Here is a 24390-nt window from a genome sequence, read left to right as displayed (position 1 = left end):
AACCTCTCCTTCTGTTTAATCCGGACGACTCCTTTTGCTCGGGCTCTCTCTCTCTCTCTCTCCCTCTCTCTCACTCTCTTTTTACTCAGACGGAGGGACTGGTTTACCGGCTGGCAGGGCCGTAGGTGCCCAGGAACGGCTAAACAATGGTTAACGACAGGACGGGACCTTTAACGAGCCTCTTTGACGCATCTCGGGTGTCGTGGATGTCACTTCTTTCCTGGGGTGGACGTCGCTGCGATCTAAAAGTGCCCAGCCTCAATCGAGGATGCGAAGACCGGTCTAGGACTCTTTCAGAGAAGAATTTTTCTCCTACGTAGTACCGGGAGAACAAAAGCTCATTGACTCGAGCGAGATCTCGCGATAAGACAATGACGAAATGAGATTATTTGAATTTATTTGAATTAATTTTAGTTATCGATTAGGAGGAGTTAATGTTCTTTTTTTTTTTTTTAATTTCTTGCACGAGCCTACGTGATTCAGGGCGTAAAGAGAGAGAGGAAAAAAAATAATACGTAGTCTTCTGTAGCTTGCAAAATAACAGGGTACCTCCGACTCGATTACTATCACAGGGAATCTTTAACGAACGGGCGTATTTTCGCGAAAACACTTCGGCCTTTTGTTTCCGTCATAAGCGAATATTTCTCTCCCAACGAAATACCATCAGAAAAACCTATAATAAAAATATACGGCTTTTAAATACTCTACAAGACGTAACTCTTTAATTGTTATTTAAAAAGAACAGTTCTAAAAGAATTACAAAAAAAAAAAAAGAAAGTTCTTTTAGATCCGGTCAATTTAATTTCTTCCATCCTGTCCAGCCTCTTTATACGCATTTTCTCGTTCTTTAAAAAAATACGAAAATAATCCTATGACATTTATTATCAGCAGATACCATTAAAATTATAACGTTAGTCCATTTCTTTGTATATCTTTCGCTAAAAGACGAGGAAACTTTTCGCCGAAGAACTCGCAAAACGTTCCTCGACGAGCGCATCTCGTGCATCCGTTCGTCCTCGAGGGCGCCGCTCCTCCCGGCCCGGTCCCAGAAGCGAAGAGCGAAGAGAGCGTATCTCGGAGGACGCTGCGCTGGCCGGCGAAGATCGCGTGTGCGGTTCGTCCGGTCATTGCACGGGGCTTTTTGGTTCTCGATTTCAGAGGCCCTCGCTCTTAACAGAGGCCCTCTTCCCTTCGGCTTCCTATCCCTTTGTGCCGTTTATCCAGCGACCCTCCGTCTCGCGGCGTCTTTCTCCCCCTCACCTCGCCGTCTACCACGAGGTCCCTCCATCCTTTGCTCTTCTCGCGTCAGATATTGCCCACCGTCTCGCTTGTCCGTGCGCGAATCACGGCGCTACGTCGCGATATTTTGTCGGTTTTATTTTGGGGAACATCTGGTGGCTGGCATGCGGACAAAGGGAACTTGCTCGCTCAGGAAACCCTCTCGCAGGAGGCAAGAGGGTAAGCTCGCGCACGCGGTTAGGCTTATTTACTTGCTCCTAGTGAGTGACGTAGAATGTTTGTAAACAATGGGCCCACAATGATGGGCGAACAGACGATGATGGTGAAATGAATTAGGGGCCGCGTAGCTTCTTCTGGAATCTGCGGAGAATAGGAAGCGTTTAACACTTAAAATGCACGAAATGCACGATTATGTCAGGTTTTATTAATACGATTGTTAAACCAGCCGTGCGGGTATTTATAATTGCTTGAAATTGCTTGAAAAAAAAAAGGAGAGTCTCGGAATAGAATTGAGAACTTCTAATGGAGGCTGACTCTGATTTTAAAATGATGAGACAGCAATAAAGATACTCATGTTTTTACTTCTATTTCTTTTTTCTCCTCTTTTTTTTCCCTTCTTCTTTTTGAGAGAAGACACGTCGTAAAAGGAACAGATTTTATTTTTATCGCATTCGGCCGAGTCATCTTTAATGAAAAGATGTAAGCCTCTGACAATCTCGTAACTACATTTAACAATTGTGTGGCGAAGGTTGCGTCGAAACAGGATTACATACGTTTAAAACTGCGTTATGACAACGGCCAAGGCAAGATTGCCTTCTGATTACAGTGCAGCGTAATAAACGTTTACGGAATTACGCGGAGAAGGAAAAAAAAAAAAAAAAGAAAAATGCTGGAAGCTTGAAAGTGCAATTTAAAAAAAAAAAAATTAGGGGAAAGAAAAATTAACCCCGCAAAGCTGTTAGATTAATTTTAAAATCAGTCTGGCGGGGAGAAACGAGCTCCTAAGATCCGAAACAAAATAATTTTGACACACGGCTCAAACGACGCGTTTCGCGTCGTTGGGCACGGAGTTGAAAAATTGGCATGCAATCTTGCCATGCTCGTTTTCTACGCTAGCAAATCCGAAACGATCCGATTTAAACTCGCTCGCTTGAGCCCCGAGTTCTCTGACTCCCTACGGACGGAACAATGGCCATTTACTGCATGTCCGAGCGTCGCAAGTGTGTGCATAATCGACACTCCGATTCGCGTGTAGGTGCATCTCCCGGGAGAGACGAAAACGGACCGGTTTGTCGCGCCGAGAGGAGCATCGTACCTAAAACTGCGGGGCCCCAAAACAACAATATGGCGTCTGGACGTCCCTTTAAAACGAGTTAATCCGTCTGTCTGGCCGTCTGCCGATCGCCTGAGAACCAAGAAGATTCATTTCCCCTTTGTTCATTCTTTTTCACACGTAGCCCGAAAAGGGCCGTGTGTGCCTCAATGGCACAATGCGCGAACGCCGCGCCGGCTCGCATTCGCGGGGCCTTTCCGGGCAGGTCCCGCAAACATACACGCACAAGCGGGCACCGTATACTACTCGCGCACCGACACCATAATCGCCGCTCTACTCGCGCGTCCACCGGCGAAAGTGAAATACGTCCGTATTTCCCCGGCGAAGATGGTTGCGTCTTCGGGGGCCCCGCCGTTAGGCCGGCCGCGCCGGACAGATGTTCCAGAGGCCCGTTTCGTTCGTCCTGGGTCAGGGCAGCGCGGGGTGTCGGGGGGCACAACGAGATCGCGATAATATAATGCGAATCGCGGATTCCCGGGGGCCGACCTCCGGACCCCTCGGGTTCGTTGACCTATACCCGAGACGAGTCCGGCGCAATTTCGTGGGCGGCTGCATGCGTATTATGCTGCAGCATCCTCGGGCTTTAACCCTTTCTAAGATGCAAAAGACGCGATACCGCGTTCCTCGGTATTCCGCGATATGCATACATTTTGCGAAATATTATAAATGTGAAATAATAACGATAATGATAAGTTGAATAATTTCGAATATCGATTGACAACTGTACCTATTACTACGTGCACGTTTTCGATCGTAGAGTTTTAATTATTTTTCGAATAAATATTTAATTAAATAAATGTATTTTTGTAATAAAATATTAACCAGGATAAAATGCTTACTATTTCAGAAATCCATTTTGTCCCGACGAGGACTGAGCAGCGCTAAACGAGGCTGAGAAAGGCCCGATGTTGAAACTCGCACTCTGTGCATTGGCTTGACTCTGTCCTCCGCCATAAGGACCACCTCCACCTATAGATCCTGCTGATGCTGAGGCAAAAGAAGTTCCTTGTCCGCCGTAATGGCCACCATAGTCCGGTTGCCATCTGTATGGAGAGAAGGTAAGATTTTACGCATTTTATTTCATAGATATTCACAAAGAAGCAGTGATTAAAAAGACAAATTAAAAGAAAAACAAATTTTTAAACGTTTGCTCGTTTGTAATATAAATTAAAAAAATACCAAATTATATTTTAATTTAATTTTTTATTAAGTAAAAGAAATATTTCTACGTAAAGAGAAGTACGTACCCTCCGCAGCCGTAACGGCGACACCCATGTCCTCCGAATAAACCGTGAGGTCTACGGTGTTTGTAATAAAATTTTCGCCTGTTTCCGTAACGTAAGGAGGATGCATCATCGTTATAATCGTAATCACTATAGCCTAATACACCACTATCACCTAATAAACCATATTGCGGCGACCTTTGTTTCCTCGTGATTTCTAAAATAACACAAATAAAATTTAATATACATTAAATATATATTATATTAATTTCTTTCTAAATTAAAAGCATAAAAATGTACTTGATATAAATATCATTTTTTATAAATCATAAAAGTGTTTATTAATTAATATTATTTTGATTATACTAACCGATTTCGGAGGTTTTGTTCGCAATTGTGGCAGTGGCACCTAACAGTTTAGAATTCAACACTATTTCCGTCGGTTTGCCTAATGATCCTCTCAGAAAAATCGCGCTAAGAGCTGTCATTAGCAGTAAATACTTCATTGTAAAACGGAAGTCACTGTTACCTGTCGAACGTCTAAAAACGATTCAGAGCTGAACTCTCGTTTCGCGTGCTTTTATAGGAAATCCCTTCACCGTCGAAATTCAAGGAACTCACTTATAATTTCACAATGTATTTCTGAGTGAGTTGAGAAACGGTCATTGGTCTTCGTAAAGTGGACGGCCTTCCGTTCCAGGGACGACCGGAAGTAGGCCGTAGACTAGCATGAGTGTACATAAACGGAATCCTCGCGTCGATACGTATTGACATATGTTTAATTTTGATTACACGCTCGAAAGTATTACACATGCACTTCTTTCAACCCTGAAAAGAAGAAAAAGAAAAAAGAGTAAATTTTCTGCGATATTTTGTAATATTAAAAAAGAATTAAAATTATTACACAGTATCGTAAGTTTCTGTATTCGGTGAATAAATAACACGTAAACTGGATTTATGCTTGAAAAAATTTCGATTGAGTGGTCAGCCTTATGCTGCCCAGGGACAAGAAGAAGTGGACTGAAGACCGACATACGTGCAGGCAAAAGTTTTCGCGCCAATAAGTAACCTTAGCGCGTAATAATTTCTTGGCCACACGTTGAATGGTATTTTTAGTATTTTACACACCTACGTAAATTCTCCTGTTTGTTAAAATGCTCCTTCTTATTCTTATGTCACAATTAAATTAAATTTCTTCTTTCTATTTTGCATGATTAATTACATAGGAATTCCTTTAACGTTCGAAACATTTTATACTTTAATATTGTAACAGTAAGGAAGTGCAACGTGAAATTATATTTAATAACGTTCATAAACTGAAAGAGACAAGATTGCTCAAGGAAATTTACTCGGCAATGCGGGAAAAACGTATGATATAATAATAGTTATTATATCTGATTTAAAGACGATTCAAGATACGCGAGTAAGAAAATAATTTTTAACAAATAAATAAAATTAAACAATGACTTTTTTTTCTTATTACTGATACAAGAAAAAAGATAGATGTAATACGTTGCAACGATCAAAATGCTTGCTCAGTATTGAATAGATTGCAAATTTTATTAAATTCATAGTATATGTTTACGGCGCGTAACAAATATTACATAAGGATGCATAAAAGACTACAAAAGACACATACGCCAAGTCGATTAAACATACACACACACGTATATATAACGATAACGTGATAATAAACGACAATTCTGAGAAATCGCTGAACAAATGATAGCCGCGGCATTAACAATTATTATCGATAATTGCATTATTAATTGCGACAATCGCGTAAGAATTCGCGTATTCGGACAAATAACGCCTGTATCGCGATTGATTTGATTCTCCTCGATGACACCTCGCTCGCCTCAGCTCTCTTTCATCGTTATTCCCTCTCGTTCTTTCTCTACGTCTTTACAATTCTCTCTTCCGTTTTCCTCGTTCGTACTCTCGTGCAGAACAAGTCCGACGAGTTTTTATCCCCGTTGTTTCCGACACTCCAGAGACGCCTGCCATCGTGAGAATAAAGACAAAGAGAGGAGATGGCCGCTCGGTACCAATCGCGAACGCTGTTATTCTCCGATTTCATAAAAATGCATAAGGGCGTAAACATACGCTCAGTTTCGTCGTTTGAGTATTACTCTTACGAGTGGCACAATTGAAGTCGCATTTCTTCCTCGAGATCTCTGAAACCGCAATTGACATGAGACATTTTGATCTAAATTAATATTATATGTGGAAAATTATTTTAAATAAAAGAAAGAAAAAAAGAAAAGATAAGAAATAAACAAATTGGGCAAAGTTTTAATCCGAATATGATTGATTCTGATCGGGATTTTTGAATTTAATTAATCACAATTTTAATTTAAAAAAAAAATTGTCGTATCTTTATTGTAATATGTATATTTCATTGGCACGTTTCATGTAAATCACAGATCCAGAGTTCAAAGGAAGCGATCCACACGCAACTAATTACTTTATGTACACTTGTACTAAATTAAAATCTTTTAAATCTAAGTATAACGTATACTGAAATAAAAATTATTCGTAAAGTGTCTCGAATGAGTACACAAGCGACTTAGTCCGATACGAGGCAGATACGTTATTAATTAACTAAGAACAACTGTAAATTATATTTTTATATTTAGCTAAAGAGCTCTTCGTCTTAGATTCTAATAATATAAAATTTTAATCTTACGAATTTTATTACATTAAGCGAAACGATATTCGTTATCCGCCTCCAACGCAATTTGCGATGCAAATGCAAATAAATAATTGCCTTTACAAATTTCCTAATCCTGACGACTTGTTCGTCTTCAAATAATTTCAGTTCCGCGGAAGGTTCTCATTTTTTAACAATCGTAGGAATACGTTTAGATTTACAACTCACAATTGTAAATTTAAACATACGGCAGTTCAATGGTTCCGCGCGCATTAAAAATTATTTCAATAATTAATTTATAACTCTTGATGAAAAAGTTGGGCAATATCGTATCTTTATATTACGTTATTATATTTATGGAACATCGAAATATTAATTTGAGTATTATGTTGCTCTTATGGCTGAGGAAATAACTTCGAGTGTCTCCTCGTCGTCGTTTTCGTCATATCACAATTGTTTAACTGAAGATCAGCATGTCCCTGGTATCGGCTGAGGCTGACGCTTGAGCTGACGCGGAACTTTTTGATCCTAATTCGGGAGATCCTGCGGATGCATTGCTAGTTGCGTCGGCTTTCGCGGATCCCGATCCGTTAGCGACGGCCGACGATTTGCTGCTCGCCGACGCCGATCCACCACCAGATGCGATCGCGTTGGAGGACGCTTGTGCGTTGGCGTTCGATCCTGCGGGATAGGGAATCATTTAATTATGACCAGTCCCGACGCCACGGCCCCGGTCAGCGCTGACGCCTTGGCTTCAGGACTTTGGTCTGTGAAAAAGTTACGTGTTACTTTATTTCGCTTATATAAATATATATTAATGAATATAGATGCAAAACTTTCGATCAAGCTGTTTCTCAACGAATTAAATGAGTCTTTTATCATTTTTTTCATTCAACGATTTTTATAATTCGCAGATAAAGACGTTGAGAGCATTTATAAGATACGTGAAAATTCTATTGAAAAATTTACTTTGATGGTGGACGATTAGTTTTCGCTAGTTCGGTTATTAATCGATAATGATAATGGACTGAATAATTTTTCATCTCTCGTATAATAAGCAAGATAAATTATGTGCTGGAGGTTGTTAGAAGAGGTCCATCGTTTGTTCGATGATCGTCTGGACGATAGATATTTACATATAATAGGATGTTACGTGTCGAAGATAAATGTCGGCAAGGTATTGCATAATGACGATAACTATTCACGCTGACGTTTAATAAAATAGTATTTTAGCTGCCAATTTTTAATTTGTATCTTTATGTCGTTAGTTTAATTTTTTTTTTAAATTTTAATATTACGTGCATTATTATTATAATAATTTTTTTTTTTAATGCTTATCACATAGAATATTATACGATACAAATTTAAATGTAAAACATACCTCCTCCGATCTGATCGATCGATCCGCCCTGTCCTCCGGCGTATCCTGTGTCTTTAGTGTCGTCTTTATATCCTCCAAGAATACCACCGGAAGATCCTCCGCCGTATCCTCCGGGTTTCAGACCTGACGAGCCTCCGTTATGCCCACCGAGGTTCAGATCAGAGTAACCGCCGGTAGCTCCGGCATTTGCGTTAGCGTTGGCGTTAGCGTTAGCATTAGAAGAACCTCCGCCGTACCCCCCTTGACCTCCAGATCCTCCCAAGCCGTACCCTCCCTGGCTGCTTCCAGATCCTCCCAAGCCGTACCCTCCCTGGCTGCTTCCAGATCCTCCGCTGTACCCTCCTTGACTTTTAGATCCTCCCAAGCCATAACCTCCGTCGCTTCCAGATCCTCCCAAGCCGTACCCTCCCTGGCTGCTTCCAGATCCTCCGCTGTACCCTCCTTGGCTTCCAGATCCTCCTAAGCCGTACCCTCCCTGGCTTCCAGATCCTCCGCTGTATCCTCCTTGGCTTCCAGATCCTCCGCTGTATCCTCCATGACTTCCAGATTCCCCGTGACCTCCAGATCCTCCAATAATATACCCGGGTGCACCAGAATTTCCGACACTTCCACTAGCAGCTCCGGCGTTAGCATGCGCATTAGCATTAGACGAACCACCGACTTGTCCGTTATATCCACCAAGAATCGGGCTGGAACCGTGGTTATTCTGAACTCCCGAAATTCCACCCGCGTGCCCGCCAGAATTAATTATCGGACTTTCTTTAATTGGCCCGTATCCTCCTCCGATACTCCCGGATCCAGCGGCGGCGTTAGCGCCAGAATTAGCTCCGTGCGTACCTTGGAATCCATGTCCCGGATAAGTAGTAGGAAGGCCTTTAGGTTTCTCTCCTAAAATCTCTGAGCTTCCGGGGTAATTCGAACCTACTCCACCGTTATGCGATACGCCGCCGAGGAACGGATTATTCGTGCCTATCGGTTTTTCTGCTATGACACCAGCTCCTGCGTTCGCATTCGCATTTGCATTCGCAGTAGCACCGGCGTTGCCATTGGAAGGTACGCCGGGATTCAAGAATGGATTGTTAGTGCCGATCGGATGATGTTCTTCGTGCCCACCTTGTTGATATCCTCCTAATTGATGTCCACTTTGCTGATATCCACCTTGCTGGTATCCGCCTTGCTGATATCCGCCTAGCTGATGTCCGCCTTGCGCATGTCCGCCTTGCACATGCCCGCCTTGCTGATATCCGCCTTGCTCGTACCCACCGTGCTGATATCCGCCGTGCTGATGTCCGCCTTGTTGATAACCACCTTGCTGATATTCGTTATAACCGCCGTGTCCTCCTAAAATACCTCCACCGGTTCCGCTCGCACCAGCCTGAGCGTTAGCGTTAGCGTTGGCATTGGCATTAGCGTGAGCATTAGTATTTGCTCCGTTGTTCGGAGTTAAAAACGGATTGCCTTTATATCCAGGAGTTCCATGAATGCCAGTATTTCCATAGCCGTCAGCTATAAAAAAAAAAAGAAATATTAAAAAAAAAAAAAAAAATTTTTATCACATATAAATAACCGATAACATTACATTTAACATAACATTACATATAACAAACGTGAAACATGCTGCGTACAAGTATGAAGATTATATTATATCACGTGTAACGAAAACCGCGAGATATATGCTCTCAGTCCTAGTCACGCTTAAAACACGTCAAATTTCCGTGTCTGCCATTAGTACGTTATGATAAGAAAAATATCCGAAGTATTTGAACATGCATTATTAACATCCTCTCTCACAGTAATTGAGAAACAGTCAGATAAAAAAATTTACTGCGTGCCGAGATATTTTTTTTTTTTTCACATTTTTTTTTTTACATTTATGACACAAATATAAAAAATTTTTTATATATCCTTGAGTGCAACTTCTGTCCAACGTGTAAAGTCTGTACGTGACATTTCGATTGACAAAGTAAGAAATATAGTGAAACATAGTGCGCATTAATTACGTAAAGACAGTGCAAAAATAGTTGGAGTTAGTGCATTAGAAATCCGACGAATCGGTCGGTGATACAGCACAGTAATTCTCGTGCACTCGATCGCGAAGTATCACCTGAAATCGGCTCCTCGATGATAATAATCTCGACGGGCTGTTGCTTTTTACCGCCGTAATTCGGTCGGGGATGATGGTGGTGATGGTGGTAACCGCTCGGACGATGGTACGGCGGGTATTGCGGAGATTCCTCGACAACGACTATCACGTCTTCCTTACCAGGTCCTTGCGGCCGATGGGGCACTGGGTGGAGAACGGGGGTCGGTCGAGAGAGCGGCAGCGTGTTTACGGGGATGACTTCAATTCTGTCTACTTGTCCGCTCGGATACTTGTTGGGAATCACGTTCACGCCGCCGCTATTTAAGCTACTTGCACCCGCGTTCGCGTTTGCGTTTGCGTGGGCATTAGTATTGACATTTCCGGTCTGGGGCACAGAAGGATAATAGTTCGGGCCAACCGGATGCGCTGCGCCATTGCCGATGGCATTGGTATTCGCGTTCGCGTTAGCGTTAGCGTTAGCGTTGGACTGAGAGCCACCGTAATTTCCATTAATCGGTTGATTAACTTGAGGAGAAACAGCAGGATAATAACCGCCGTTCCCTCCGTTATTGTCGACGTACCCCCCGAGATTTCCCGGGGCACCTACGTTAAAAGCGCATTATTAAAGTCCATCAACGTGTGACGGCGAGATAAATTATATAAAAATATTTAGAAGTTAATTAATTAAATATAATTAAATATTTCTGTTTTATTAAGTTCAGGCGAAAATTGTGAGTTTTTCTTCGGTCGCCATCCCTCTGTCTCGAATGTATAATCCTCTGGCGTAATTGCGCCAGTGTTAAGTAAAACGTATGTTAAAAAAAAAAATTACCTTGCACGTTAGAATTGGCGGAGGCTTGTGCATTTGCGTTCGCCTTCGAATCGCCGTATCCTCCGTATCCTCCGCTAGCTTGCGCGTCCGCTTTCGCTGAAGCAGAAGCCAAGCCGCCACCGCTGTTCGCTGTCGCCGACGACGAGGCCGACGAGAATCCACCGCCAATTCCGATAGGCCCGAAATTTAAATTTCCTCCTAATGATTGCGCGTTACTGCTCGCTTGAGCATTACTGCCTTTGGGCTTAAAGATTCCTAACGGGTCCAGTAAACTTCCGATGCCACTGCCACCGACCAGTTGACCTAATACGCCTTTAGAAATAAAATAAAATAAAACTTTACCATTATTCGAATACAAAATTAAAATATTATTTGCAGCTAGTACCTTTGGTACGACTTAAAAAAATTTACGTTTATTAATTGAAACATTACAGGCTACAATTCAAAAATTACAAGACCACCGCTTTAATATACGGAACCACTAAATCAGTCTCGAATAACGTATGAGTTTTATTATTTGTTAATTTCTCGAAAAATTTATTATCTCGTCGGATCAAAAATATTTAAATTTATTAAAAACAAAAAATCGACAATTATTTTATCTTTTAAATTTTACTAGAAAAGCAGATGTCGTTTTCGATATATGACATAATCCTTCCAGCCGTCATTATGTCATCGTTACATAAATATCCAGAAGGTAATCTGGTTGCAACATTCCTCTTAATTCGTTGTAAAGGGAAAAAGAGATTTGAAACTCACCGGGCCTTGCGGAGGAGTCCCTAATCAAAAGCAGCATCACCACCGGCACCAAACATTCTAACGGCCTCATGGCGATTTTCACTTTCGCAGTTTAATTAATTATTCGTCTAACACGCACAGTATTCCTCGTTCTGTTGACTGTTTCGCCGATATCTTGATGGCCGGAGAGTCAAGAGCGACTGAAGCTCTCGCACGAAGACAACATCTTATATACGACACACGCGTGGATTTTACGTCGGACAATAATTGACCCTCTCTTTCTCTCTATCTCGTCGGATTCCTGCAATACGTATTTCCGTTCAGAACGTCCTACATTTCGTTTTATTTCTATAAAACTGGCACTACAAAAATATTACATTCCAGGAGCGAAATAGTTCTACGCTGGAAAATTTATATTAATGCAATTTGAGTGCTTAATACAATTATTGCATTAAATAATGACGATTTTGAAAAGTTGTTCGAAAACTTGTGACAATAGTTTTGCCATTTGATTATAGGTTATTTATCAATTTCGGTTATCAAGGTTAGTTCATTTTAAAAGTATTTTACACGTTACGGCCTGTTTCTTTTCGTCTATTCGAAAATGACTAATAAAAATTAATAAGTTAAAAGACTAATAGAGTAAGACGATATATTTATTTGCCAGATGTCTTTTAATTTTTCAATACGTATAGAAATAAATTAATTTTCTTTTAAAATTAATTAACAATCTTTTATTTAGATAATAATTATAATTATTTTCATAAAATGGAAATATTATTTCTGATAAAATAACAGCACATCATTAGTGGTTTTTGCCAGGCGTAATAAATTTAATAACAAGAAAAATATTGATTCCCGAACAGTTTTAGCGGTGTGACAAAGTAATTTGCAATTTAAGCAGTCGAGATGACATATCTTGACGTGCTTGTGTGGAGATTTCACTGAATTCTGTCTCCTTTTTATATCGATGACTATGACAATCAATAATAATCGTAAATAAAAACTCGGGGATATTTTTCATAAAATTAAGGAAAATGCAAACTGCACATTTTTATATAATGTACCTTATAAAAACAATTATGTCATTAATTTTGTTAACAGTACAAAAATATATGATAAAAGCTCACAGTCACATCATACAGAGATTTTATTTAAATTCGTTTTCCATTTTGGGAAGTATTACGTTTTTACGAGAGTTATTAAAGTGAAAATTGTCAAATATGTTGACCTTTTTGAAAGAAAAATAATTTATGAAGTAAAAAAGAATGGAGGAAAAATTTAATTTATTAAAACGGACAATTAATAACTGAACGCTATAAGAGAAAAATAGTTTTTTTTTTCTCTCCTACCTTATTAGCATAAATAATTGCAGTCAGCCAGTACATATAGACATATGTCCATTAAATTGCCATACTTGCATCTAAAAAATTATTGCATATTACATGGAGGTGTAATAATATTTTACTAATGATTAAAAAGAAAATATTAAGTAATATTATTTATATTTAAAAGACACATTATCATATTAATGACGTTTCCGGCCAATTAATTCGTATCAAAAACATCGTCGATTAAACCACTCACGTAGCTCTTTCATAGATTCTTGAAACTTCTTGCGAAACCTGTATCGTTCCGGTTTTTCAAGGTCAGGTTCAACGACTGACTATCGTCGAATTAACAACTTCTTGTAGAAATCTGAGCGTTCATTAATCATTAAAAAATAAAAAAAAAAATAAAAAAAGAAATTCACGAATTTTGACGCCAAAATGACGGTATGCAATTCAATTTTACAATGTTACATTTACATATAAAAATGTTCTTCATATTTACCGTGGGAATTTTGCCTTAATAAGCCCGTCATCAAACGTAGTGATACGCGCAGCTCTTTTACTTAATTGCAGATTTCTCAATTAGAAATGGGGAATCCGTTGATCGTGAATTTAAAACATCGCTACTCAGAATTAGTTGAATAATCATACGGAGCTCAATTTCATTCCAAGTATATTCGTAAGCGGCCGGAAAATAAACAATTATCTATGATGATAATATGACCGACCTCGTCACTCTAATCGCAAGTGAACAGAGATATTCGTGCGCATGGGTGCGCGATCTTCACTTTGTGATAGTAATTCGTTATTTCCATCTGCGTCATCGTAATAACGAATAGTAAACGTGAACGAGCTACTTGATTCTTGAGTGAGTTCATCTTTATCTAATAGCTTATTAATCTTTGATTCTAGTTGCTGTTCCATGTCAAGTGGTCCATAAAGAGCTCACCATGCATTTCAGTAACCAGGGGAAATCCCCATGACATGGCCAAGGTAAGCTTGTATCTTCAAATGGAAGACTTATTCACTTTCGAATCATTTATTACCTGTCTCTTTCTTCTTGCTAAAAGTATTAATATTAAAAAAAAAAAAGTTTAAACTTTAATATGTTAACAGACATAAATTACAAAGTCTGTAATTTTTTTTTTTTTTTTAACATTATATAGCAATCTAAACTTTGCTTGTATTGAGAGCGTTGATAGCGATAGTATTGATAGACTAAACTTGTGTTGATTAGTGATTTAATTAGCGACTCGATACTAAGATACGTGACGAAAAAGGTAACGATTCGGTAAACGCCGTGAACGAGTGAATCAAGATAGAATGCCAATATTACAGAACAAAGTGGCATAGTGAATGTAAAGTCTACCAGAAACCTTCGAGTATTTTTAATGACTCATCTGTTGCGGTGCAGCTCACCGGAGCGACGAAATTTGGTCAGGAAAATCCAATCGTTTCGCTTACGTGCTGTAACTCCGGTATCACCGGTATTTACTATATCCAACGATACACGGCCAACGGTGACGTAACACAAGTATACGCGTAGGCAGCAGACTGTTCGTCATTCATTGTTTAAAAACCGAATTAGTACTAGTGTTCTATAACCGGCGTCTATGAGAACGTGTATTACTTTTAAATATTTTAATCAAGATAGTAGTTAATTAATTGATCTAATCATAAAATTAATATGCGATTACGTGAGTTGTGCAAAATAATTTAATATTTTCGTGGCAGCATTCAATGACCGTACCTAACAATTAAAGTAACTTTATTTTTATTAAATTATTAAAAATCGCTTATCGTACGTTTCGTTAAACATTTATTATATGCGAGTGAATAGATTTTTTTTTCCCAGCACATTTTTATCGTTCCAGGCATAATAACGTTTTGTTATGGCTTGTCTAAATTGCAACGATTATTCGCGGCTGCTTCGCGTCGATTAGCGCGCACATAATACGTTAGGACGGCGCATAATCTCCTCTGATATTACACGCAATGTTTAGGTCAAAGCCAATCTCTATTTTTCACATTCTTGCTGATTCCTCTGTCCTAATCTCCGTTTTATGTTTCTTCGTGATAGCAGAAGTCGTAAAAGCACGAAGAAGCTCGTTTAATATTTATTTCACGGTCCATTCGTTATCTCTTTAATAATATCGCAGTAACATACGTATTCTGTATATTTCACGATTGTTTGATCGATAAGTTTGTTCATTAATTAATAGAAATATCAAACCATCGTGAATTATACAGAGACAGCTAGAACCACATATTGCAATAACGACAGCACACAGAGTCGCGAGCTGTTTTATATTTAATATTTTATTTCGTAAAAGGAACAAGTACAGAGGTGGAAAGCAAATACTTGTTTAAATGGAAAAATTACACATACAACTTACCAACTATAAATAAAATCTGTCGAGATATAAGGAGTTGTTAGATTATCGAATTTTTTAACGATTGTTCAATAAAAATTATGTAACAATTATATACGTATGTTAACAGGCAGGTCATCAAAAAGTATACAATTCTTTTTTTTTTCTTTCGTAAAACTTATTGCACGTCTACTAATACAAAAAAAAATTAAAATAAAAATTATATGCTTCTTAAAATATATTATAAATAATTTTATGCTACATAAATTCTGTTCTTTCAATGACCAAAAATTACGAGATTACACATCCACCTTTCACATGAAGATTATATTGTTTAAAGATATTATTATTGTCATCTTTGCCCATTTGAAAATATAACATTAGATTTTTTTTTTATCTCTCTCTACGCAAAGCGCGATTCTAGATATTTTATTTTCAAAATAGTCATCTAACATGCGTAGAATATACATACGGATCGCGCTACGTCAGCGTAATTGTAATCGCTAGTTAACGCGTCCGCGAAAAATTGACTTTCCCAGCCTTTTTGCATTTGTCGGCACATTTATATAGCGTAGTAACAACAGTATGACACGATACCGAGTACCCGTACGTACACCGAGAAATAATGATATAATTGCACTCGTAATTGATAATACCTATTTTAACTACTTACCTATGGAACGTACATGTTCTATGTATTACAACAGACGACATTGTAGGCAGAAAAGATACAGATTACAGTAGCATTCCATTTTTTACGTCAACACTTAACTCTTTCATTGTCAATGAGGTAACATCCGTCTATACATATTTGCCCTTTTCTAAATAACGGACAAAAGAAATCACAAAAAAAGAAACAACTTAAAAATGAAATAAAGATATTTAAGAAAAAAAAAAAAATTAAAATTAACATTTTCCCTTATTGTGATCGCTTGTAAAATAATATTAGATATTTCTCTCTAAGACGGATACACATTTCATATCTTCGAGGAATCTCTAAAACATCACATATTCAGGAAGATATGTTTAAGACACGATTCACGCGCGATTTGTTACGAAGAATTTCCACGAGATAACATCTGTATTTCCCGATTGGCTTGTTATCTGCTTATTTATGCGCCATTGTAGAAAAAAAAGAGTATTATATCCACAGAAAATGGGGAAATAATAAACGCCACTCTGCCGAGACGAATATAATGATCTATCGATTAAAAAAAAAAAAATTATTTTCATGCATATTAAACTCTGCCAAATTTAAGGACCGAATATGTTGAACTTAAAAATCGGACAGCACGTGATTTGTACTTTTATTGATTTGATATGTAATTGGAAATTTCTATCACATCTAGAACGTATCTGAAGTGTCTTAAAAAATAAAATTTAATAAGTAAATGTTATAAAATAAAAGTAACATATAAATAAGTAAAGTAATGAAACGAACTTTTCGTTGGCTTTCGATACTAAATTGTGGAGAAAAGTACGTAACATTAATCACAGTTATTTTTAATTTTGAGTGAGCTGCTCAATGCTGAGATAACTCTATCGCGCGTAAGTGGAACGAGGTCTCGCATATTAAAAATGATAAAATTATTGTTCCCCATTATTGTCCATTTAAGGCTGATATATAAAATCTTTCGTATTAAAATTAGTAAAAAAAAAAAAAAAAAACTATTTATAAATACATATTCGCTAATTGCGAATAATTATTACGCTGTAAATAATTATAGAATAATTCTATAAACTGTATCGTTCAAATAATATTGAAATATTCTCTAGTTATATAAAATAAAACCTTTCGAGACCTCGTTCTGCCGTTATTAGGATCGATACGTTGTCCCGTTTATTCCTCCACGTGACAATACTACCTCCACGTTTCGCGTAAATCCTTTGTTCCCACCTTCACCCTCGACTCATTCCAGTTTCACGTAAATTCTTTATATGTATCGCACATTCACGACTGCGCCGCCGTTTCCGGTGGCTTACGACACGATTCGTCGTCATCGATACTATCATTCTGCTTATTCTCTAATTCGGTCTTACGAACGAGAGCATAGTTATTTAAATATTCCACCACCTGCATGTGCCCGAAAGTTTCAGCTTCGTCGACCGGTTGTTTGCCCCATCTAAGTACACAGAATATATATTTTTTTAAATTTAATTCTTAATTTAATAATGAAAAAATTTTGAAAAGTGCGTAAGTTAAAGTATTAATTTTTTTTTTTTTTTTATAATTATTGTAATTATATTTTAAAGCAAGGTTTAAAATATACCTGTCCTTGGGATCATGCGGGACTCCGCAATGCTCGATCAGAAACTCGACGCAATCCAGATGGCCTTCGCTCGCGGCCAAGTGCAACGCGGTTCTGCCGTCGTAATCCGATAATGTCATGTCCATTCCACTCAATCGGTGCCTAAAATTATTACCTATCTGATCGTAACTGATAATAATCGAAATAAATATAGCCACGTTTAATGTTCTAGTACCGCATTCGATCCCGTTAAATTTCAGCGCGGATACTTCGTGCGAAACTTTTACGAATACAGAAATGTTATTTAAACGCATCACGCAGGTTCGTGCAAGACAAATTTATTTTTATTAAACAGGTTTTTAAAAGAATATCTCACCTTCTCATCGCGGTAACGTCACCACTTGCTGCGCTGAACAGAAGATTAACGATCGAGAGGCCTTTCGTCTCGTATTTGTGTCGCCTAGGATCTTTTTTATTCGTCGCGTGTTTCAAATTGTCGTATCTGTAATCACAGGGCAAAAAAAAGGCTAAATTAATAACGCAAGAAAGATAATATCTACGCGATATATTAACATTTTTTATTAATATAATAGTATATTTAATTAAAAGAAAAAAATTTATTTAAAGAATAAAATTCTTTTTTTTTCTACACTTTTAAAATCACTCGAGTGAAAATTGATTCCCATCTAATAATTAGCTAGCCAATTCGTGAGTAGTCTCGTGGCTGTCTAGCAAAACTGTCCAGCACCGAGCCAGAAATGTAACACTCATAACGTATTAGGTACGAGATAATTATTACTCGCTAATAACGAGCTAAAAAAGCTAGATATCTAAACGTTTTTCGTCGCGTACGAGTCTACTGCGGTGTCCTGACCTATCTAACGCTAGCTCGACTTCCGAATTCGCCGGGCAAGCCGGTTCTCGCCGCCCGCCGCGGTAATGTGAGTGCGTCCGTGTGTTGACATCTGTCCAGCAGTTTTCGAGCTCCAAGTTCCCAAGGTGGAGGACGCGCGGACGGCGGAAGGCGAGAACCTGTTTGCCCGGCGAGTTCAGCGAATTCGGCAGTCGAGCGAGCGTTGCGTACGTACAGCACACAACAGTAAACAAGTACGCGGCGAAAAACGTTCAGATATCTATTTAGACACACGCTCCGCGCTGGACAGTTAAAAAATATATTTAATTCGCGCAATCTAATTACTGACTGCAAAATCAGATTAGCTAGATGAATTACCACTCGGGCAGTTCGTTTCATTTGTTAGATGAGTTTCATTATTAATCGTATCGTCACCTGTGGAAATTAAACTCGGTCACGAGCTCTTCGCAGAATTGAACACCGCGACAGGAATTACCAAGCGGGTCCAAGGGTGGTGACCACGTGCAAATTCCCATAACGTTAGGAATTACCACGAGTAGACTTCCCGATACACCGGATTTCGCCGGTATGCCGACCTAGAATAAAATATACGTTCTTCAACACGTCATCGATTTTTATAGATAATTAAATTATATTACTCCCTTGCTTCTTAAATTATTTAAATTACGTATTGAAATTTATGAAGACTTCCGCAATAAATTACCGCATTTTTTACACTTTTAAACTCACTTTAAATGCGAATTGTCCGCTGTAATCGTACATGCCGCAGCTGTGCATGAGACTCAGAACGTCGCGGACGCTGTCTGGTTTTAAGACCTTCTCTTCCGTGGTCGGGCAAATGCCGCCGTTTGCTAATGTAGCTGCCATTACCGCCATCGTCTCGCAATTTCCTTCCATAGCGCAGCACTTGCCAACAAAAATAACATTTATCGTCAGAGTGTTATGTACGTACGAGTTGTCACCGAAATAGTAATAGAAGCGGTTCGTTCTGGCTCTTCCGTGCCATGCATTTGTGAAATTAAAAAGAGAATTATATTAAAGCGCGTGCATTTAAATATTTTTAGTAGCACTGTAGTTAAGCGGGGAAGAAATACCTGAAAGTAAAAATCCATGCACTCCTGCAGATTCGTCTTTTCCGGATAACATCCGTGCTCCCTCATGTAAAATCCTAAAGCATAATTTCTATCGGCCGCCTCTCGCTCCGACAGAAAGATAGCATTGTTGAACCCGAGATTCTCACCTCCGGCCAATCTTTTGAAATAGTTCATTGTAAAATCGAACTTTTCTGCTAGGCCCATGTCCGGTTTGACTAACGTTTTTAAAAGCGAGCAAACCAATATCGCACCGGCGTTGATCATAGGATTGTGCGGTTTCTCTGTAGAAAAGAATTCATTTATTAGAAATTAATATTGCAAAAAAAAAAAAAAAAGAAATGTAAAGCGCTTTAGATATCACGCGTTTATTAATATTTAAAAATTTTTAATTAATTTTATGTTAGTTTAATAAATTTAATTTTTTTTTAATTTTTATTATACTGTTCGGATTAATTCGTTAAGAATACTTACTATTATAATCAAGTACAAGCTCGTTGAAATTTCTACCGGACGGCTCTTGACCAACATATTGATGCACCACTTCCTGGCCCAGCCTATCCAAGGCAATTGCATAGGTCAAAGGTTTGCTGCAACTTTGAAGGGTGAACGGTACCGAAGTATCGCCGATACTAAATCGCTGGCCGTCGATGGTGCAGACAGATACGCCCCAATATTCCGGATTCATCCTGGCTAACTGCGGTATATAAGAGGCGACCTTGCCCTCTGTATTCGTTTTGCACTTCCAATAAAACTCCTCGATGTGCTTTGTGAAACCCGTCCAGTCGGGAATTATGAACTGATGCCTGAATGCCCGCGAGATCAAAACGATATTTGGACTTACAATTCTGGAAGATAAAAAAGCGACATATTAAACATTTTATCGTAGACATTTTTCGCGAGCTAGATTTTACTTTAACATGTAAATGTTACGTTACAATTTCGGGAGGATATAAAGTTCGGAAGCTTGAATTAAAATCTGCGAATAATTTTCAGTCGCCGTCGTACGTGTAAAACCTTGCATTAAAATTTTTTCAAGAATATACAATTACGTGGAATATCTAAAATTATTAAAGCAATGCAATTATTTCCCGGCAAACTACAATAAATTATTTTTAGTAATTGTAAGCTTACCTTCTGAATTGTTCTCTATCTAACTTCTGCGTTTCGTGGGATATAGCTTTAGGACGATCTGTATTCTTGGCGTGTTCTTTTTTTAGATTGTCAGTTAATTCCTGCAGTCGGGGATCATTTTTCCGCAAGCCGGTGATTCTTAAAGCCTTAAACCGATTAATATAAATATTAATTACAATCGTGATCGATTCACGTTTTTATTATTTCATTGTTCGCCTTACGTACCGCTAGAAACTCCCCCGCTGATATAAGACCAGTCTCCTCGTTCTTGAACATGTCGAATAAAACATCTTCGGCGTTTGTCGCTTGATCTTGATCTCGAGTGCTGCAGTTAAAAGTGATGATTATTAAATAGCAAATAATTCGCGTCTCTTGCGAACGATATATTAATGCTTTCTACATCCATCACACTTATTTATCTAAAAAATGACGTAAAATATTAAATGCACGTGCTGTTAATAAGCTATTCATGTCACGTTATGCAGTAATGGCACATAGTACTCACTACATATAGTGGCTGTCATGAATGAAGCTGTAATCGCTGTAACGAAAAGCAAGAGAACGTTTCTGCATTAGTGATAATTGTTAATGCGAATGTTACCTAAGAAAGCGTGCCAACATCCGCGTGGATCGGTCATTTTTCTTCTCGACCCAGATTGAACACGCGATTTTCGATTTAATCGCGTAATCGTCGGAAAGCTTGGCCAGCTGAAGATTAGGCCTTTCGTTAGGATCGCAATCAATTGACTCGATGTATGGCATAGTGATTGTCGCACTTCGGAGACCGTTTTAATTATTTTGTCTTCAAAAATCAACAAACATAATATTTGTTCTCACAGATATTAAATTAATTATTTAATTGAAATTCTATTTCTCCCGTACGTTTGTCAGATTAAAAAAAAAATATATAATTTTTTTTATTACGTCAATGTAATAAAGTTTTAACAAGAATTTCGCACTGTATGCACTGTACGATTAGACCTATGACTTTCTTCACAATTGAAAAAAATCTTTTAAAATGGTTTCAAATGTAAATGATTTCTCATGCAAAGTTCACGTCTCGCTGTCTGGTCACAAGATTAAATCCGTCGCAAATGCTACCGGGGTTCTTATAACGCTCGAGAAAAAAAAACAAATTTACTCCCGTCTACCTCCCACAATGATAAAAAAATAAGAAACGTCTCAAAATAGTACCGTCGCACACGTCAGATCGAATCAGATGACACCTTGAGAGCGAGAGGCAATTTGCATTTCGATGATAAGCAATTTTAACAAACGGAAACCCATAATAAATGATTGCTTAGTGCATTAGAGTTAATTAGTGCTTGAGCAGAAAGCTTCGTGTGTGGCAAAGGATTTGAGGTGCTAAAACTCAGGTGACCAACAGAAGGAGAATTTTTATTTACGATTTATTTTAGATGCACGGAGCCGCAAGCTGTATTGATCTTACCGAAACGATCTTAATGGCAGTTCTTTGAAATGACTGATCGTGTCTGCGTAATGACCACTGAATTCGAAAGCGTCCATCGTTCTGACTTTAATTGGAGGTAGGAAAAAGAAAAAGAAAAAAAATTAATTAATTAGTATCACCACGAAAAGTTCACCATTTTAATAATATTTTACAAGTTATATGCTTCGTGCTCTCGATAGATCTCACTGCTCCGGTATAGTAACAGATAAAGTCATGGTCTACGGGATTTGTGTTGCTGAAGACGCTTAAATAATAGACAATAACGCTGTCCGATTTAATCAATTGCGATGGGTCAATAGATTGCAATGCTTGATATAGCGTCGACAAACTTATTGCATGACGATCACTGTGCCTCCGAGAAACATTTTTTTTTGCGTATACATCGATATCGTTTATCATTTATCGCAATTACGCATTATTCACGTTCGAATTACGAGTTTCGTATTACGTTATTACGTTACGCGTATGCTTTTACAAACAGCTATGCGATACGCGATTAAATAGACATATCGGCAGAAATTGTTACATGTATATTCACATAAAGTAACATTATTATTGCAAAAGTAGCTCGTTAAAAAAAATATACATACATATATCAATTTATTAAAATTCTTCCACGTTTATAATTTATATTCTTTATCGAAATTAAATTAATAATGCGAGAAAAATTTTTTTTTTAATACGTACCGCGTTTGAGACTGTTCTAATTTCGCTGCGGTTCCAAAAGCAGCGTTCAAAGTCTTCGTTCCTTCGAATCTTGTGCATATTGGTGGCACAGCACGTTTCTGTAAAATTACGAATATTCCGTGCGTCAATTATAATATCGTTTTTATTGAAACATTTATATATCGTTGCTAGATTACAATAATTCCTTTATTATTTAGAAAAAAAAAGTATTTAGAGAAATTCTTGAATATTTTAAAATAATCACGTAGAAGAATCGCGCTGGTTGCTAGGCAGCTAGCTCTGTATTGATCCCTCCATGAATCAACATCATAGTATTCTAAGCGGAAGCCTACCACGTGTTTAATTCGGATCAGTAAGATTGTGTGTACCAGTAATGAAAATTGAAAGCCTGACTAGTTCACAGAACGAGGCAGATTCATCTCTGAAATATCACTCTCGCTGCTTGTTACATAATCGATACCTAAGCTTCATATTTTGTTCGCGGCGAGAAAAATATGTTAGAAATAAAGTCCGAGTAAGTCTCAACGATTCTACGCGACGAGTAAATTAATAAATTATATTACGACTTTCAAAATTTAATTATTGAAACTTTTCGGGATATAATTTATATTAAGGTATCACGATACGCGCAATGTACAGTATAATAAAAATGAAAAATGTAATTATTAAATAATAGCTAAACATAATCGTAGTATGGTCTAATTATATTACGCTTCTCAGTAATTATCGACAATTTATTCAGCGCGAGTTATTAACTGTAATAGTCTAATTCAAGCGTCTTGCTGGCATAATATAACAGCCGTGTGTGAGCTACGTGTCAAAGTATTTTTGTCACCGATATAGGCCATTGCCGTCGCCCACGTGGTTTTAATCGACGAGAAAGGCTGACGCTTTTTAATTTAATGTCTTAAGGGCATGTAATTAAATCGCGGCATAGTAAATTTAATTCAGCCTGACAAATGTGTCAACATTAAATCGCAGCTACGTATTATTGCGTAATACTTCTCTAAACGCCATGTTTAATATTCTTCTTACTGATCGTTTGCATGATTATTGCGCATCTCTATCATTTAATGACTCATTTCTTTTCTTTTTTTTTTTTTTTTTTTTTTCCCTGTTATAAAATATTCTCACCTTACTGGTGGAGTGCAGCTTCTTGAGCCCGTTTACACCGACTCTCATGAGCTTCAGCATCCTTGTACCTTGCATCATCACCCCCATAAAATCGAAACTTCACCGATAATTTCGTATAACTTGGCCCGACATTAATTCAACACAGTAACGTGTAATTTGTAATAATTTAATATGTCGCGACGGTATATCAGAAAATATTAATTTTCTCTGTGGAAAAGCGAGACGTTTCAGGTTGTAATCTGTGCCTCGCACTCGAGTAGCTGGGCCGAGGAAAATTTCGTTTTTGCGAGAGGGCTCGAAATTTTCTGATCAATATCTGAAATGTCCACCCGAGCGTCGCACTTCAAAACGCAAGGTGCTCGTTCGTCTCTGCGTTACCGCGATCCATACCTCGGGTATATAATTTTGCTGACTAGAAAATCTAACTGTTCAACGATTTTAATTGATATCGTACGCGAATTGACACCACCTGTCGCAAACTTTTTTTCCCTGCGGTAATAACGTCGCCGTCGACAGCGACGACCCTCGGCGTCCCGACGATCAGCATCTACTGCGCGGAGGGTCG

General features: G+C 38.2%; 3 protein-coding genes and 1 long non-coding RNA gene across 12 annotated transcripts in view; 1 reads left to right on the top strand and 3 right to left on the bottom strand.

Moving 5' to 3' along the window:
* Nucleotides 1-28: 28 nt before the first annotated feature.
* On the bottom strand, nucleotides 29-5206 carry LOC139102612 (uncharacterized). 2 transcript variants are annotated; one of them, XM_070656662.1, is made up of 4 exons: nucleotides 4166-5206; nucleotides 3820-4012; nucleotides 3412-3615; nucleotides 29-1599 (listed from the first exon to the last, which is right to left on the bottom strand). In XM_070656662.1, coding segments are annotated over exons 1-4 (534 nt in total). In that variant the 5' UTR covers nucleotides 4302-5206; the 3' UTR covers nucleotides 29-1598. The 2 variants fall into 2 exon arrangements, with proteins under 2 accessions (XP_070512763.1, XP_070512764.1); XM_070656663.1 differs by lacking the exon at nucleotides 29-1599 and having other exon boundaries at nucleotides 2980-3615.
* LOC139102628 (uncharacterized) overlaps nucleotides 3523-24390 on the top strand; it is a 33826-nt gene continuing 12958 nt past the window's right edge. Inside the window, exons 1-2 of the long non-coding RNA XR_011545732.1 lie at nucleotides 3523-3630; nucleotides 13726-13806. This is a non-coding gene — a long non-coding RNA (uncharacterized lncRNA). The remainder of the gene's footprint in view (nucleotides 3631-13725; nucleotides 13807-24390) is intronic.
* Nucleotides 5331-11697, bottom strand: LOC139102576 (uncharacterized). 3 transcript variants are annotated; one of them, XM_070656586.1, is made up of 5 exons: nucleotides 11504-11696; nucleotides 10745-11056; nucleotides 9934-10515; nucleotides 7830-9335; nucleotides 5331-7129 (listed from the first exon to the last, which is right to left on the bottom strand). In XM_070656586.1, the coding sequence occupies exons 1-5, from the start codon at nucleotides 11571-11573 to the stop codon at nucleotides 6906-6908; spliced, it is 2694 nt and encodes an 897-aa protein (XP_070512687.1). In that variant the 5' UTR covers nucleotides 11574-11696; the 3' UTR covers nucleotides 5331-6905. The 3 variants fall into 3 exon arrangements, with proteins under 3 accessions (XP_070512687.1, XP_070512689.1, XP_070512688.1); XM_070656587.1 differs by having other exon boundaries at nucleotides 7076-7215; nucleotides 11504-11697; XM_070656588.1 differs by lacking the exon at nucleotides 9934-10515 and having other exon boundaries at nucleotides 11504-11693.
* On the bottom strand, nucleotides 15114-24332 carry Gls (glutaminase). Of its 6 annotated transcripts, none has more exons than XM_070656609.1 (12): nucleotides 23826-24332; nucleotides 22692-22789; nucleotides 21984-22068; nucleotides 20759-20858; nucleotides 20534-20679; nucleotides 19874-20247; nucleotides 19403-19683; nucleotides 19038-19214; nucleotides 18723-18883; nucleotides 17811-17936; nucleotides 17456-17596; nucleotides 15114-17308 (listed from the first exon to the last, which is right to left on the bottom strand). In XM_070656609.1, the coding sequence occupies exons 3-12, from the start codon at nucleotides 22058-22060 to the stop codon at nucleotides 17137-17139; spliced, it is 1755 nt and encodes a 584-aa protein (XP_070512710.1). In that variant the 5' UTR covers nucleotides 22061-22068; nucleotides 22692-22789; nucleotides 23826-24332; the 3' UTR covers nucleotides 15114-17136. The 6 variants fall into 6 exon arrangements, with proteins under 6 accessions (XP_070512710.1, XP_070512707.1, XP_070512708.1 ...); XM_070656606.1 differs by lacking the exon at nucleotides 21984-22068 and adding an exon at nucleotides 21039-21074 and having other exon boundaries at nucleotides 23826-24319; XM_070656607.1 differs by lacking the exon at nucleotides 21984-22068 and having other exon boundaries at nucleotides 23826-24327.

Source organism: Cardiocondyla obscurior, linkage group LG05, assembly GCF_019399895.1.
Source record: "Cardiocondyla obscurior isolate alpha-2009 linkage group LG05, Cobs3.1, whole genome shotgun sequence".
NCBI lineage: Eukaryota > Metazoa > Arthropoda > Insecta > Hymenoptera > Formicidae > Cardiocondyla > Cardiocondyla obscurior.
This window is presented reverse-complemented; position numbering and strand designations above follow the sequence as displayed.